This window comes from Oncorhynchus tshawytscha, linkage group LG30, assembly GCF_018296145.1.
Source record: "Oncorhynchus tshawytscha isolate Ot180627B linkage group LG30, Otsh_v2.0, whole genome shotgun sequence".
Taxonomy (NCBI): Eukaryota; Metazoa; Chordata; class Actinopteri; order Salmoniformes; family Salmonidae; genus Oncorhynchus; species Oncorhynchus tshawytscha.
This window is the reverse complement of record NC_056458.1, coordinates 52,185,968-52,202,019: the sequence shown is the minus strand read 5'-3', so window position 1 is coordinate 52,202,019 and position 16,052 is coordinate 52,185,968. Positions and strand designations below refer to the sequence as shown.

Genomic DNA, 16,052 nt, shown 5'->3' with positions numbered 1-16,052 from the left:
ATAACACAGTGTAAGGGGATAAAGAATATGTACATAAGGATATATGAATGAGTGATGGTACAGAGCAGCATAGGCAAGATACAGTAGATGATATCGAGTACAGTATATACATATGAGATAAAGTATGTAAACCAAGTGGCATAGTTAAAGTGGCTAGTGATACATGTATTACATAAGGATGCAGTCGATGATATCGATGATATAGAGTACAGTATCAACGTATGCATATGAGATGAATAATGTAGGTTAAGTAACATTATATAAGGTAGCATTGTTTAAAGTGGCTAGTGATATATTTACATCATTTCCCATCAATTCCCATGATTAAAGTGGCTGGAGTAGAGTCAGTGTCATTGACAGTGTGTTGGCAGTAGCCACTCAATGTTAGTGGTGGCTGTTTAACAGTCTGATGGCCTTGAGATAGAAGCTGTTTTTCAGTCTCTCGGTCCCAGCTTTGATGCACCTGTACTGACCTCGCCTTCTGGATGACAGCGGGGTGAACAGGCAGTGGCTCGGGTGGTTGATGTCCTTGATGATCTTTATGGCCTTCCTGTAGCATCGGGTGGTGTAGGTGTCCTGGAGGGCAGGTAGTTTGCCCCCAGTGATGCGTTGTGCAGACCTCACTACCCTCTGGAGAGCCTTACGGTTGAGGGCGGTGCAGTTGCCATACCAGGCGGTGATACAGCCCGCCAGGATGCTCTCGATTGTGCATCTGTAGAAGTTTGTGAGTGCTTTTGGTGACAAGCCGAATTTCTTCAGCCTCCTGAGGTTGAAGAGGCGCTGCTGCGCCTTCCTCACGATGCTGTCTGTGTGAGTGGACCAATTCAGTTTGTCTGTGATGTGTATGCCGAGGAACTTAAAACTTGCTACCCTCTCCACTACTGTTCCATCGATGTGGATGGGGGTGTTCCCTCTGCTGTTTCCTGAAGTCCACAATCATCTCCTTAGTTTTGTTGACGTTGAGTGTGAGGTTATTTTCCTGACACCACACTCCGAGGGCCCTCACCTCCTCCCTGTAGGCCGTCTCGTCGTTGTTGGTAATCAAGCCTACCACTGTTGTGTCGTCCGCAAACTTGATGATTGAGTTGGAGGCGTGCATGGCCACGCAGTCGTGGGTGAACAGGGAGTACAGGAGAGGGCTCAGAACGCACCCTTGTGGGGCCCCAGTGTTGAGGATCAGCGGGGAGGAGATGTTGTTGCCTACCCTCACCACCTGGGGGCGGCCCGTCAGGAAGTCCAGTACCCAGTTGCACAGGGCGGGGTCGAGACCCAGGGTCTCGAGCTTGATGACGAGCTTGGAGGGTACTATGGTGTTGAATGCCGAGCTGTAGTCGATGAACAGCATTCTCACATAGGTATTCCTCTTGTCCAGATGGGTTAGGGCAGTGTGCAGTGTGGTTGAGATTGCATCGTCTGTGGACCTATTTGGGCGGTAAGCAAATTGGAGTGGGTCAAGGGTGTCAGGTAGGGTGGAGGTGATGTGGTCCTTGACTAGTCTCTCAAAGCACTTCATGATGACGGATGTGAGTGCTACGGGGCGGTAGTCGTTTAGCTCAGTTACCTTAGCTTTCTTGGGAACAGGAACAATGGTGGCCCTCTTGAAGCATGTGGGAACAGCAGACTGGTATAGGGATTGATTGAATATGTCCGTAAACACACCGGCCAGCTGGTCTGCACATGCTCTGAGGGCGCGGCTGGGGATGCCGTCTGGGCCTGCAGCCTTGCGAGGGTTAACACGTTTAAATGTCTTACTCACTTCGGCTGCAGTGAAGGAGAGACCGCATGTTTCCGTTGCAGGCCGTGTCAGTGGCACTGTATTGTCCTCAAAGCGGGCAAAAAAGTTATTTAGTCTGCCTGGGAGCAAGACATCCTGGTCCGTGACTGGGCTGGGTTTCTTCCTGTAGTCCGTGATTGACTATAGACCCTGCCACATGCCTCTTGTGTCTGAGCCGTTGAATTGAGATTCTACTTTGTCTCTGTACTGGCGCTTAGCTTGTTTGATAGCCTTGCGGAGGGAATAGCTGCACTGTTTGTATTCAGTCATGTTACCAGACACCTTGCCCTGATTAAAAGCAGTGGTTCGTGCCTTCAGTTTCACACGAATGCTGCCATCAATCCACGGTTTCTGGTTAGGGAATGTTTTAATCGTTGCTATGGGAACGACATCTTCAACGCACGTTCTAATGAACTCGCACACCGTATCAGCGTATTCGTCAATGTTGTTGTCTGACGCAATACGAAACATCTCCCAGTCCACGTGATGGAAGCAGTCTTGGAGTGTGGAGTCAGCTTGGTCGGACCAGCGTTGGACAGACCTCAGCGTGGGAGCTTCTTGTTTTAGTTTCTGTCTGTAGGCAGGGATCAACAAAATGGAGTCGTGGTCAGCTTTTCCGAAAGGGGGGCGGGGCAGGGCCTTATATGCGTCACGGAAGTTAGAGTAACAATGATCCAGGGTCTTTCCACCCCTGGTTGCGCAATCGATATGCTGATAAATTTAGGGAGTCTTGTTTTCAGATTAGCCTTGTTAACATCCCCAGCTACAATGAATGCAGCCTCCGGATAAATCGTTTCCAGTTTGCAGAGAGTTAAATAAAGTTCGTTCAGAGCCATCGATGTGTCTGCTTGGGGGGGATATATACGGCTGTGATTATAATCGAAGAGAATTCTCTTGGTAGATAATGCGGTCTACATTTGATTGTGAGGAATTCTAAATCAGGTGAACAGAAGGATTTGAGTTCCTGTATGTTTCTTTCATCACACCATGTCACGTTGGCCATGAGGCATACGCCCCCGCCCGTCTTCTTACCAGAAAGATGTTTGTTTCTGTCGGCGCGATGCGTGGAGAAACCCGCTGGCTGCACCGCTTCGGATTGCGTCTCTCCAGTTAGCCATGTTTCCGTGAAGCAGAGAACGTTACAGTCTCTGATGTCCCTCTGGAATGCTACCCTTGCTCGGATTTCATCAACCTTGTTGTCAAGAGACTGGACATTGGCAAGAAGAATGCTAGGGAGTGGTGCACGATGTGCCCGTCTCCGGAGTCTGACCAGAAGACCGCTTCGTTTCCCTCTTTTTCTGAGTCGTTTTTTTTTTTGGTCGCTGCATGTGATCCACTCGGTTACACTGGTTGTAATGCAGAACACAGGATCCGCATCGCGAAAAACATATTCTTGGTCGTACTGATGGTGAGTTGACGCTGATCTTATATTCAGTAGTTCTTCTCGGCTGTATGTAATGAAACCTAAGATGACCTGGGGTACTAGTGTAAGAAATAACACGTAAAAAAACAAAAAACTGCATAGTTTCCTAGGAACGCGAAGCGAGGCGGCCATCTCTGTCGGCGCCGGAAGTAATTTCTTGAATACAAGTGTATGTAAACTTCCGACCCACTAGAATTGTGATACAGTGAATTATCTGTCTGTGAAATAACCTGTCTGTAAACAATTGTTGGAAAAATGACTTGCCAAAACTATAGTTTGTTAACAAGAATTTTGTGGAGTGGTTGAAAAACTAGTTTTAATGACTCCAACCTAAGTGTATGTAAACTAGTTTTAATGACTCCAACCTAAGTGTATGTACACTAGTTTTAATGACTCCAACCTAAGTGTATGTAAACCTCCGACTTCAACTGTAAATTTTAAGAATATCATGGAATGTAATTGAACAGTTTAGTTTCTAGTAAGTAATACTGACGATTAGAAACAATAAAAGAAGTGTATTTTTCAGGGTGTGTGTGTGCAGAACAGAGGAATAGCAATTCTTACACTATTGTTCTAAATTCAACCACCTTCTTCTTCATCTCTGTCGGCGCCGGAAGTCCTTCTCATCATTCAGTTCATTTAAATTACATTTTGAAGTCGTGAACAATTATCCGTTTCTATTTGGTTTATGTCACCCATTCATTGTCAGTTAGAAACACAGTAGAGCCTTCAGACCCAAAAGCATAATCAGTGCTCTAACTCCCCCTTGTGGTGGTCTGGAGCAATGAAGCAGTGAAGCAGGGTACCGTACTAAAACCACAAATTAAATCTCGCAGCATAATCACAAAACTTTTAGTTAAGCAACCACTGTTCTTGAGAGTACGGCTAGACGGTACACTGTCCTTTTTTCAACAGATATCAAAGCTGCAGGCTAAAGTTCAATCTAGACTTGGTTTCCTCTATCGTAATCGCTCCTCTTTCACCCCAGCTGCCAAACTAACCCTGATTCAGATGACCATCCTACCATGCTAGATTATGGAGACGTAATTTATAGATTGGCAGATAAGGGTGCTCTCGAGCGGCTTGATGTTCTTTACCATTTTGCCATCAAATTTGCCACCAATGCTCTTTATAGGACACATCACTGCACTCCTCTGTAAACTGGTCATCTTTGTATATCCGACGCAAGGTTGATGCATATTTATAAAACCATCTTAGCCTCACTCCCCCCTATCTGAGATATCTACTGCAGCCCTCATCCTCCACATACAACACCCGTTCTACAAGTCACATTCTGTTAAAGGTCCCCAAAGCACATCCCTGGGTCCCTCCTCTTTTCAGTTGACTGCAGCTAGCGACTAGAACGAGCTGCAATAAACACTCAAACTGGACTGTTTTATCTCCATCTCTTCATTCAAAGACTCAATCACGGACACTCTTACTGACAGTTGTGGCTGCTTTGTGTGATCTATTGTTGTCTCTACCTTCTTTCCATTTGTGCTGTTGTCTGTTCCCAATAATGTTTGTACCATGTTTTGTGTTGCTAGCATGTTGTGTTGCTACGCCATGCTGTGTTGTAATGTTTGTGTTGCTATCATGTTGTTGTTGTCATGTTGTGTTGCTGCCGTGTTACATTGTTGTCTTAGGTCTCTCCTTATGTAGTGTTGTGGTCTCTTTATGTAGTGTTGTGGTCTCTTTATGTAGTGTTGTGGTCTCTTTATGGTAGTGTTGTGGTCCTTTTGGTCAACAGGTCTCAAAGCTGCAGTGTTGTGGTTCAATCTAGACTTGGTGGTCTCTTTATGGTAGTGTTGTGGTCTCTTTACCCCAGTGTTGTGGTCTCTATGTAGTGTTGTGGTTCTATGTAGTGTTGTGGTCCTTTATGTAGTGTTGTGGTCTCTTTATGGTATAGATTGGCAGATAAGTGGTGCTCTTTACGGCTAGATGTTGTAGTGTTTGGTCTCTTTATGGTAGTGTTGTGTCTCTATGTAGTGTTGTGGTCTCTTTATGGTAGTGTTGTGGTCTCTTTATGTAGTGTGTGGTCTCTTATGGTAGTGTGTGTCTCAGTGTTGTGGTCTCTTTATTTGCCAGTGTTGTGTCTCTTTATAGGACAGTGTTGTGGTCTCCTTTAAACTGGTCATCTTTGTCTATTTATGTAGTGTTGATGTCTATTTATAAAAGTGTTGTGGTCTCTTTATGTAGTGTTGTGATCTCTATGTAGTGTTGTGGTCTCTTTTATGGTAGTGTTGTGGTCTCTTTATGTAGTGTTGTGGTCTCTTTATGTAGTGTTGTGGTCTCTTTATGTAGTCAGTTGACTGTCTCTTTATGGTAGTGTTGTGGTGCAATAAACATGTAGTGTTGTGGTCTCTTTTTAGTGTTGTGGTCTCTTGTATTCAAAGACTCAATGTGGTCTCTTATGAGTGTTGTGGTCTCTATGTAGTGTTGTGGTCTATTGTATGTAGTGTTGTTCTCATTTGTAGTGTTGTCTGTTCTTTATGTAGTGTTGTGGTCCTTTATGTAGTTTGTGGTTCTATGTAGTGTTGTGGTCTCGCCATGTAGTGTTGTGGTCTCTTTATGGTAGTGTTGTGGTCTCTATGTAGTGTTGTGGTCTCTTTATGTAGTGTTGTGCCGTGTTCATTGTTGTTGTGGTCTCTCCTTATGTAGTGTTGTGGTCTCTTTATGGTAGTGTTGTGGTCTCTTTATGTAGTGTTGTGGTCTCTTTATGGTAGTGTTGTGGTCTCTTTATGTAGTGTTGTGGTCTCTTTATGGTAGTGTTGTGGTCTCTTTATGTAGTGTTGTGGTCTCTTTTGTCGTGATGTGTGTTTTGTACTACTACTATTTTATTTTTATCCCCCGTCCCCACAGGAGGCCTTTTGCCTTTTGGTGGCCGTCATTGTAAATACGAATTTGTTCTTAACTGACTTGCCTAGTTAATTAAAGGTTGAAGAAAAACTAAATAATATGTAACCATCTACCATCTGAATAGTAATGATAGTAATTATAACATGTTACCATCTACCATCTGAATAGTAATGATAATAATAGTAATAATAATACTATGTTACCATCTACCATCTGAATAGTAATAATAATAATAATATGTAACCATCTGAATAGTAATAATATTATGTAACCATCTGAATAGTAATAATATTATGTAACCATCTGAATAGTAATAATAGTAATAATATGTAACCATCTGAATAGTAATAATATGTAACCATCTGAATAGTAATAATATGTAACCATCTGAATAGTAATAATATGTAACCATCTGAATAGCAATAATAATATGTAACCATCTGAATAGTAATAATATGTAACCATCTGAATAGCAATAATAATATGTAACCATCTGAATAGTAATAATAGTAATAGTATGTAACCATCTGAATAGTAATACTATGTAACCATCTGAGTAGTAACAATATGTAACCATCTGAATAGTAATACTAATAATAATATGTTACCATCTGAATAGTAATAATAGTAATAATATGTAACCATCTGAATAGTAATAATATGTAACCATCTGAATAGTAATAATATGTAACCATCTGATTAGTAATAATCATATGTAACCATCTGAATAGTAATAATATGTAACCATCTGAATAGTAATAATAATAATATGTAACCATCTGAATAGTAATAATAATAGTATGTAACCATCTGAATAATAATATGTTACCATCTGAATAATAATAATATGTTACAATCTGAATAGTAGTAATAATAATATATAACCATCTGAATAGTAATAATACTAAGTAACAATCTACCATCTGAGTAGTAATAATAATAATAATAATATGTAACCATCTGAGTAGTAATAATATGTAACCATCTGAATAGTAATAATAGTAATAATATATAACCATCTGAATAGTAATAATAGTAATAATATATAACCATCTGAATAGTAATAATAATATGTAACCATCTGAATAGTAATAATAATATGTAACCATCTGAATAGTAATAATATGTAACCATCTGAATAGTAATAATAATAATAATATATAACCATCTGAATAGTAATAATAGTAATAATATATAACCATCTGAATAGTAATAATAGTAATAATATATAACCACCTGCATAGTAATAATAATATTAATAATAATAACTAACCATCTGAATAGTAATAGTAGTAATAATATGTAACCATCTGAATAGTAATAATATGTAACCATCTGCATAGTAATAATAATAATATGTAACCATCTGAATAGTAATAATAGTAATAATATGTAACCATCTGAATAGTAGTAATAATAATAATATATAACCATCTGAATAGTAATAATAATAATAATAATATGTGACCATCTGAATAGTAGTAATAATAAAATATGTAACCATCTGAATAGTAATAATAATAATATGTAACCATCTGAATAGTAATAATAATAATATGTAACCATCTGAATAGTAATAATAATAACAATATGTAACCATCTGAATAATAATGATATATATATATAACCAAGTGTCTGACGAGTTTAACATACACAAAAGACACGAAGCGCAAGCAGGGTCATTCAGGTCTTTGTGTGTGTGACATAACCTCTCCTCCCTGTCCTCTCTCCCCCTCCTCTCACCGTCTCTCTCTAGATGAGGGTGAAGGATCCAGTGAAAGGCATGGTGGCTCTGGAGGACTGATGAGACTGGAGAAAGACTGACTGACCCTGTTGCTGTTACGCGGGTATACTCCCCTCCTCTGCTGGATGCCTCTAACCTACACTGTTGGTAGTTCCCTTATGGAACCAATCATTATCTGGCTTTACAATCCATCATTGTGTTCTGTTGGAACCAGTAGATTCTAGAGCTGCTACATCTTGAACCATAGTGGTGGTTCATATTTACAGTATACTTCTCTCTCTCTCTCTCTCTCAGATCAGAACTGTAAACCGACCGACACCAGCTGATTCTACCCTCCTTCTCCTCTTGCTCTGTCAACACCAGCTTCTCTGCCCCCCCAGATTGGTGTAGTCTGTTAAGGATATGGACCACCCCTCTCTTTAGTCTAGAGTGGACTGATCCACTCCACTCTACCTTAACCCAGTCAGTCCTCTGAGCTCCAGACAGACACAGCGACCAGGAGATGTGTTATAATTTTAACAGGGTTTTTAAAGCTTCAGTTTGTCTGCAGTAAAAGTTGCCCGTTTCTTTCAGGACCAAGCTGTTGTTTCTCTCTCTGTGACTGTTGTTTTTATTTGATTGCTAATTTATTTTCTATTGGTCATCCTGTCTTCTGATAGGTTGTTAACCAGACCTCCTTCTCTACATCATCCAATCACGTTGTTTGTATTGCCTCTCTCCTTCATATCAACCACCTCCATTAACAACAGGTACCTGATGTAATTCACACAGAGCTGTGTAGGCGGAGCTTACACCTCATGGCCAATAGAACAGTTCAAAAGGTAGAACCTTTGCCTACATGCCATGCAGTGGGTGGATGGTGAAGTTGCCCCCTAGATGCTGAACTAGGGTCAGGTCTCCTCACTAATGGTTAAGGTTAGAATGGGGGGGAAGGGGATCATTTCCATTTGTTTCTCTTTCTGTCTCTCTTTCTCTCCATCTTATCTCCCTCATCCTGTTATTGAAGATCTTCACAAGCCAGGCTAGGTTAGGTTTCTGAAGAGGTGTGTGTTTGGTGTAGCTGTCTGTATTATAGTACTAGTGTTTAGGGGGAGACGGGTGATGAGGAAGGGGAGGAGTGTTTGTGTGTGTGTGGGTTGGTCTGTGTTTAAGGATCTGTCCTACGCATGCCTGTGACTTCCTGCCCTCTCTCCTCCTCCTCTTCATTCTCTTCCTCCTCTTTCTCTGTATCCTTCCATTCCTTCAGTACAAACAATATTCTACCTTTCTCATGGAATGGAAGCCTCAAACTCTCCTCCCTCCATCTGTCCATCCCACCATACTGCCATCATTCCATACATCCCTCCCTCCATCTGTCCATCCCACCATACTGCCATCATTCCATACATCCCTCCCTCCATCTGTCCATCCCACCATACTGCCATCATTCTGTCCATCCCACCATACTGCCATCATTCCATACATCCCTCCCACCATACTGCCATCATTCCATACATCCCTCCCTCCATACTGCCATCATTCCATACATCCCTCCCTCCATACTGCCATCATTCTGTCTATCCCACCATACTGCCATCATTCCATACATCCCTCCCTCCATCTCTCAGTCCATTGAGCGTCTCCATGATATCAGGGTCTTCTGTGTGATGTTCTGTATGTGCTGATATTGTGTATATATAATATTAATTAATGTAGATGAACACACACAGATAAACTACATGACCAAAAGTATGTGGACACCTGCTCATCGAACATCTCATTCCAAACTCATAGGCATTAATATGGAGTTTGTCCCCCCTTTGCTGCTATAACAGCCTCCACTCTTCTGGGAAGGCTTTCTGCTAGATGTTGGTACATTGCTGTTATAACAGCCTCCACTCTTCTGGGAAGGCTTTCTACTAGATGTTGGTACATTGCTGCTGGGACTTGCTTCCATTCAGCCACAAGAGCATTATTGCGGACAGGCACTGATGTTGGGTGATTAGACCTGGCTCGCATTCGCCTTTCCAATTCATCCCAAGGTGTTCGATGGGGTTGAGGTCAGGGCTCTATGAAGGCCAGTCAAGTTCTTCCACATTGATCTCGACAAACCATTTCTGTATGGACCTCACTTTGTGGATGAGGGCATTGCCATGCTGAAACATGAAAGGGCCTTCTCCAACCTGTTGCCACAAAGTTGGAAACACAGAATCGTCTTGAATGTCAATGTCAAGATTTCCCTTCACAGGAACTAGCCCGAACCATAAAAAACAGCCCCAGTCCATTATTCCTCTTCCACCGAACTTTACAGTTGGCACTGTGCATTCAGGCAGGTGGTGTTCTCCTGGCACACCCCAAACACAGATTCAGATTCACCAAATGGTGAAGCGTTATTCATGACTCCAGAGAACACGTTTCCACTGCTCCAGAGGCCAATGGTGGTGAGCTTTACACCACTGCAGCTGACACTTGGTATTGCTCATGGTGATCTAAGGCTTGTGTGCTGCTGCTCAGCCATGGAAACCCATTGTGTGTGTGCTGTAACCGAGGACAGACAATTGTTACGCATTATGCGCTTCAGCGCTCGGCCCCGTTCTGTGAGCTTGTGTGGCCTATCACTTTGCAGCTGTGCCGTTGTTGCTCCTAAACTTTTCCACTTCACAATAATACTACTTATAGTGGACCGGAGCAGCTCTAACAGGGCAGACATTTGACGAACTGACTTGTTGGAAAGGTGGTTTCCTTTGACGGTGCCACATTGAAAGTCATTGAGCTCTTCAATAAGGCCATTCTACTGCCAATGTTTGTCTATGAAGATTCCATGGCTGTGTGCTCGATTGTATACACCTGTCAGTGACAAGTGTGGCTGAAATAGAATCCACTAATTTGAAAGGGTGTCCACATACTTGTGTATATATATTGTGTGTATATTTGTATTGAATCCATTTTAGAATAAGGCTGTAACGTAACAAAATGTGGAAAAAGTCAAGGGGTCTGAATTCTTTCTGAAGTCACTATACATGTCCCACTGTCCTGCCAGACATACAGCATACCCATTCCATCTACACCCTAGGTCCTAGCCCCTGCACACCCTGCACCCTAGCCCCTGCACCCAAGCCCTTACTCCCTAGCCTAGCCCCTGCACCCTAGCTCCTATACCCTAGCCCCTCCACCCTTGCCCCTGCACCCTAGCCCCTAAAACCCTAGCCCCTGCCCCTAGCACCCTAAAGCCCCTGCACCCAGCCCCTGCACCCTAGCCCCTGCACCCTAGCCCCTACACCCTAGCCCCTACTCCCTAGCTCCTACTCCCTAGCCCCTACTCTGTAGCCCTTAATCCCTAGCCCTTACACCCCTCACTCCCCATCCCAGGGAGCACCTCTTGTTGGCAGGACAGTGTAAAGATATATTTTTGTTCTAAATGTTGTCGTACTTCTGTCGTTTGTCTCAGAGTCACTAACATCTCTCACTAAAAGGGGAACTCCAGAGATGGGATCTTTGGTCCAGAAATGGGTTGTGCCCCAGAAATGCCCAGCCCAGAAATGCCCATCCCAGAAATGCCCATCCCAGCTAAACCACTGGCCAAGTTCCAACATGACTGTACTGCAGAAGCCTTCCAACAAAGCCAGGATGTAGTGGGTGTAGTGTTTAACTTATCAGCTGACCACATCATATTATATAACCTTCTGATGTCCCACTGAGCAGTCAATTATGTAATGCAACATCTGCAATGTAGTCACCCTTTTCCCTATATAGTGGGGCTCCCGAGTGGCGCAGTCGTCTAAAGCAAGAGGCGTCACTACAGTCCCTGGTTCACATCTGGCCGTGACTGGGAGTCCCATAGGGCGGCGCACAATTGGCCCAGCATCGTCCGGATTTGGCCGGGGTAGGCTGTCATTGTAAATAAGAATTTGTTCATAACTGACTGAAATAAAGGTTAAATAAGGGTTAAATAAAAATGTAAAATAAAATAGTGCACTACCCCATGAGGGTCTGGTTAAAAGTAGTGCACTATGTAGGGAATAGGGTGCCATTTGAGATGCTGTCTTGGTCAGTTAAAGGGGGAGGGACTTATGAAGAGGAGGAGGACCTAGATGGTCTGAGACATAATGTTGTCGTTCCAGACTGACTACATTACAGATGTACTCCAACCAAACACTTCCTGTGGGCCACATCTTTGACTGCTCAGTGGGACATCAGAAGAGTAGCGAGTGATTTAGCTGGGCTGTTTGACTAACTGGGCCCAGTCCCAAATGGACCCTTAAACCCTAAAGAGGGTTTATGCACTTGAGGTGATCTAAGAGGATTTGACAGGTAATGTATAATTAATCTGGTAGTATCTTCACTTTGCCCTCTCACATCACCACACGTAGATAAGGGCATAAAGTTCATTTGGGATTGGGTCCTAGCCTTTAGGGGACTAAAGACTCCTTCACCTGGTGAGCGATGGCGGCTGACAGAGACAACCTCAGAGATATCTTGTTAGCTCCTTGGGTTTGGAATCAGAATGACTAATGAGTAGAGAACTCCCAAACTGTTGATTTCTGTTAATAATAAAGAAGCTGTTTGTTTTCCTCTCTTGCTTGTTTCTGTTTCTTTCCATTTTGTCTTCTCCTCTTCCAAACTACATTAGAGACTTGAAGAATGTTAATAAATAAGTCAACCAGAGGAAAGTAACATTTCTGTTGTTCATGAAGACCGGACTTTTTTTTATTCATGTGCTGTGTTCTGATTGGTTGTCTTCTGCAACTCCATGACTGATGGCCCCTCCCTCAGACATGGTACAACATTTTACATGTACAGGGTTTTCAACTGATGGCCACGGTTAGATCCACGGTGAGCCCCACGGTGAGATCCACGGTGAGCCCCTCGGTGAGATCCACGGTGAGCCCCACGGTTAGATCCACAGTTAGCCCCACGGTTAGCCCCTCTGCTGTTCATTGACTACAGCTCAGCTTTCAACACTATAGTTCCCTTCAAGTTAATCACTAAGCTCAGGACCCTGGGACTGAACACCTCCCTCTGCAACTGGATCCCAGATTTATTTTTAAGTCATACAGGAGCAAGACTTACAGGAGCAATTAGGTTTACGTGCCTTACTCAAGGGCACACTGACAGATTTTTCACTTAGTCAACTCTGGGTTTTGAACCGTTGGCCTTCCGGTTACTGGCCCAAAGCTCTCAATGTCTAGACTATCTGCAGGGTTGTGAAGGTAGGCAACAACACATCCGCCACACTGATCTTCAACACGGGGGGCCCCTCAGGGTGGGTGCTTAGTCCCCTCCTGTACTTCCTGTTCACCCATGACTGTGTGGCCAAGCACGACTCCAATACCATCATTAATTTTGCTGATGACATGGCAGTGGTTGGCCTGATCACCAACGACGATGAGACAGCCTATAGGGAGGAGGTCAGAGACAGGGCAGGGTAGCCTAGTGGTTAGAGTGTTGGACTAGTAACCGAAAGGTTTCAAGTTCATATCCCCGAGCTGACAAGGTACAAATCTGTCTTTCTGCTCCTGAACAGGCAGTTAACCCGCCGTCATTGAAAATAAGAATTTGTTCTTAATTAACTGACTTGCCTGGTTCAATAAGGGTAAAAAAAAAACTGTCCCTAAACATCAGCAAGACAGGAGCTGATTGTGGAATACAGAAAACGGAGGGCCCTCATCGACGTGGTGGTCATGGAGCGGGGTAGAGCTTCAAGTTTCTCGGTGTCCACATCCCTAAGGAATATCATGGTACACCAACATAGTCATGAAGAAGGCTCAACAAGGCCACCTGCATGTGTGCCTAGGGTCATTGTCCTGTTGAAAGGTGAACCTGAGGTCCTGAGCGCTCTGGAGCAGGTTTTCATCAAGGACCTCTCTGTACTTTGCTCATCATTTTTGCATTGACCCTGACTACTTTCCCAGTCCCTGACGTTGAAAAACATCCCCACAGCATTATGCTGCCACCACCATGCTTCACCGTAGGGATGGTTACAGTTTTTCTCCAGATGTGACACTTGACATTCAGGCCAAAGAGTTCAATCTTGGTTTCATCAGACCAGAAAATCTTGTTTCTCAAGGTCTGAAAGTCTTCAAGTGCCTTTTTGCAAACTCCAAGTGGGCTGTCATGTGCTTTTTACTGAAGAGTGGCTTCTGTCTGGCCACTCTACCATAAAGGACTGATTGGTGGAGTGCTGCAGAGATGGTTGTCCTTCTGAAAAGTTCTCCCATCTCCACAGAGTAACTCTGGAGCTCTGTCAGAGTGACCATCGGGTTCTTGGTCACCTCCCAGACAAAGGACCTTCTCCCACATTGCTCAGTTTGACTGGGCAGCCAGCTCTAGCATGAGTCTTGGTGGATCTTAACTTCTTCCAGTTAAGAATGATGTAGGCCACTGTGTTCTTGGGGACCTTCAATGCTGCAGCATTTTTTGGTACACTCCACCAGATCTGTGCCTCGACACAATCCTGTCTCAGAGCTTTACGGACAATTCCTTCGACCTCATGGCTTGGTTTTTGCTCTGACATACACTGTCAACTGTGGGACCTTATATAGACAGGTTTGTGCCTTTCCAAATCATGTCCAATCAATTGAATTTACCACAGGAGGACTCCATTCAAGTTGTAGAATCATCTGAAGGATGATCAATGGAAACGGGAAGCACCTGAGCTCAATTTCGAGTCTCACATCAAAGGGTCTGAGTCATTCGGTAAATAAGGTATTTCTGTTCAAAAACAGTTTTTGCTTTGTCATTCCAGTATTGTGTGTAGATTGCTGAGGAAAAAATTTTATTTTATGAATTTTAGAATAAGGCTGTAATGTAACAAAATGTGTAAAAAGTCAAGTGGTCTTGTCACATTCTGACATTAGTTCCTTTGTTATGTCTTTGTTTTAGTTTGGTCAGGGTGTGAGTTGGGGTTGGTAGTCTATGTTCTTTTTTCAATGTTGTGTTTATGTGTTTGACCTGGTATGGTTCTCAGAGGCAGGTGTCGTTCGTTGTCCCTGATTGAGAATCATACTTAGGTAGCCTTTTCCCACCTGTGTTTTGTGGGTGATTATTTCCTGTTTAGTGTTTTTTTTCATTCACCTTACGGGACTGTTCGTTTGTCGTTTGTCATTTTGTTCAGTGTTCAGTTATTTTATTAAAATTATGAACACTTACCACGCTGCGCGTTGGTCCTCACCTTCTTCCACCACAGACGATCATTACAGGTCTGAACACTTACCGAAGGCACTGTGTAAGTACATACACTATAAATAGAAAGTATGTGGACACCCCTTCAAATGAGTGTATTCGGCTACACCTGTTACTGACAGGTGTATAAAATACAGCACACCACCATGCAATCTCCATAGACAAGCAGTAGGCATTAGCAGTAGGCCTCACTGAAGAGCTCAGTGACTTTCAACGTGTCACCGTCATGGAATGCCACATTTCTAACAAGTCAGTTTGTCAAATTTCTGCCCTGCTAGAGCTTTCCCGGTAAACTGTAAATGCTGTTATTGTGAAGTGGAAACGTCTAGGAGCAACACCGGCTCAGCTGTGAAGTGGTAGACCACACAAGCTCACAGAATGGGACTGCCGAGTGCTGAAGCGCATAATAATTGTTTGTCCTCGGTTGCAACACTCACTACCTAGTTCCCAACTGCCTGTGGAAGCAACGTCTGCACAATAACTGTTCTTCGGGAGGTTAATGAAATGGGTTTCCATGGCCGAGCAGCCACACAAGCCTAAGATCACCATGCGCAATGCCAAGCGTTGGCTGGAGTGGTGTAAAGCCCGCAGCCATTTGACTCTAGAGCAGTGGAAACACGTTCTCTGGAGTGATGAATCATGCTTTACCTTCTGGCAGTCTGACGGCGAATCTGGGTTTGGCGGATGCCAGGAGAACGCCACCTACCCCATCACATAGTGCCAACTGTAGATTTTGGTAGAGGAGCAATAATGGTTTGGGTTTGCTGTTTTTCATGGTTCGGGCCCCTTAGTTCCAGTGAAGGGAAATCTTAACCCTACAGCATACAATGACATTATAGACGATTCTGTGCTTTCAACTTTGTGGCAACAGTTTGGGGAAGGCCCTTTCCTGTTTCAGCATGACAATTCCCCCGTGCACAAAGTAAGGTCCATACAGAAATGGTTTGTCGAGATTGGTGTGGAAGAACTTGACTGGCCTGCACAGAGCCCTGACCTCTACTCCATCGAACAACTTTGGGATGAATTGGAACCCCGACTGCGAGCTAGGCCTAATCACCCAACATCAGTGCCCGACCTCACTAATGCTCTTG

The 16,052-nt window shown here is 43.5% G+C and overlaps 1 protein-coding gene and 1 long non-coding RNA gene across 2 annotated transcripts in view; both read left to right on the top strand.

Annotated features, from left to right (window-relative positions):
- Positions 1–9,579, top strand: part of LOC112240163 (phosphatidylinositol transfer protein alpha isoform-like) — a 60,360-nt gene extending 50,781 nt beyond the window's left edge. Inside the window, exons 11-12 of the mRNA XM_042309621.1 lie at positions 7,813–7,903; positions 8,095–9,579. Coding sequence (XP_042165555.1) covers positions 7,813–7,860 — 48 coding nt within the window. The 3' untranslated portion in view covers positions 7,861–7,903; positions 8,095–9,579. The remainder of the gene's footprint in view (positions 1–7,812; positions 7,904–8,094) is intronic.
- Positions 9,580–10,680: 1,101 nt separating this feature from the next.
- LOC121841437 lies at positions 10,681–12,353 on the top strand. Its single transcript, XR_006080468.1, has 2 exons — positions 10,681–10,852; positions 11,051–12,353. It is a non-coding gene; the product is annotated as an uncharacterized LOC121841437 (long non-coding RNA).
- The last annotated feature ends 3,699 nt before the right edge of the window (positions 12,354–16,052 follow it).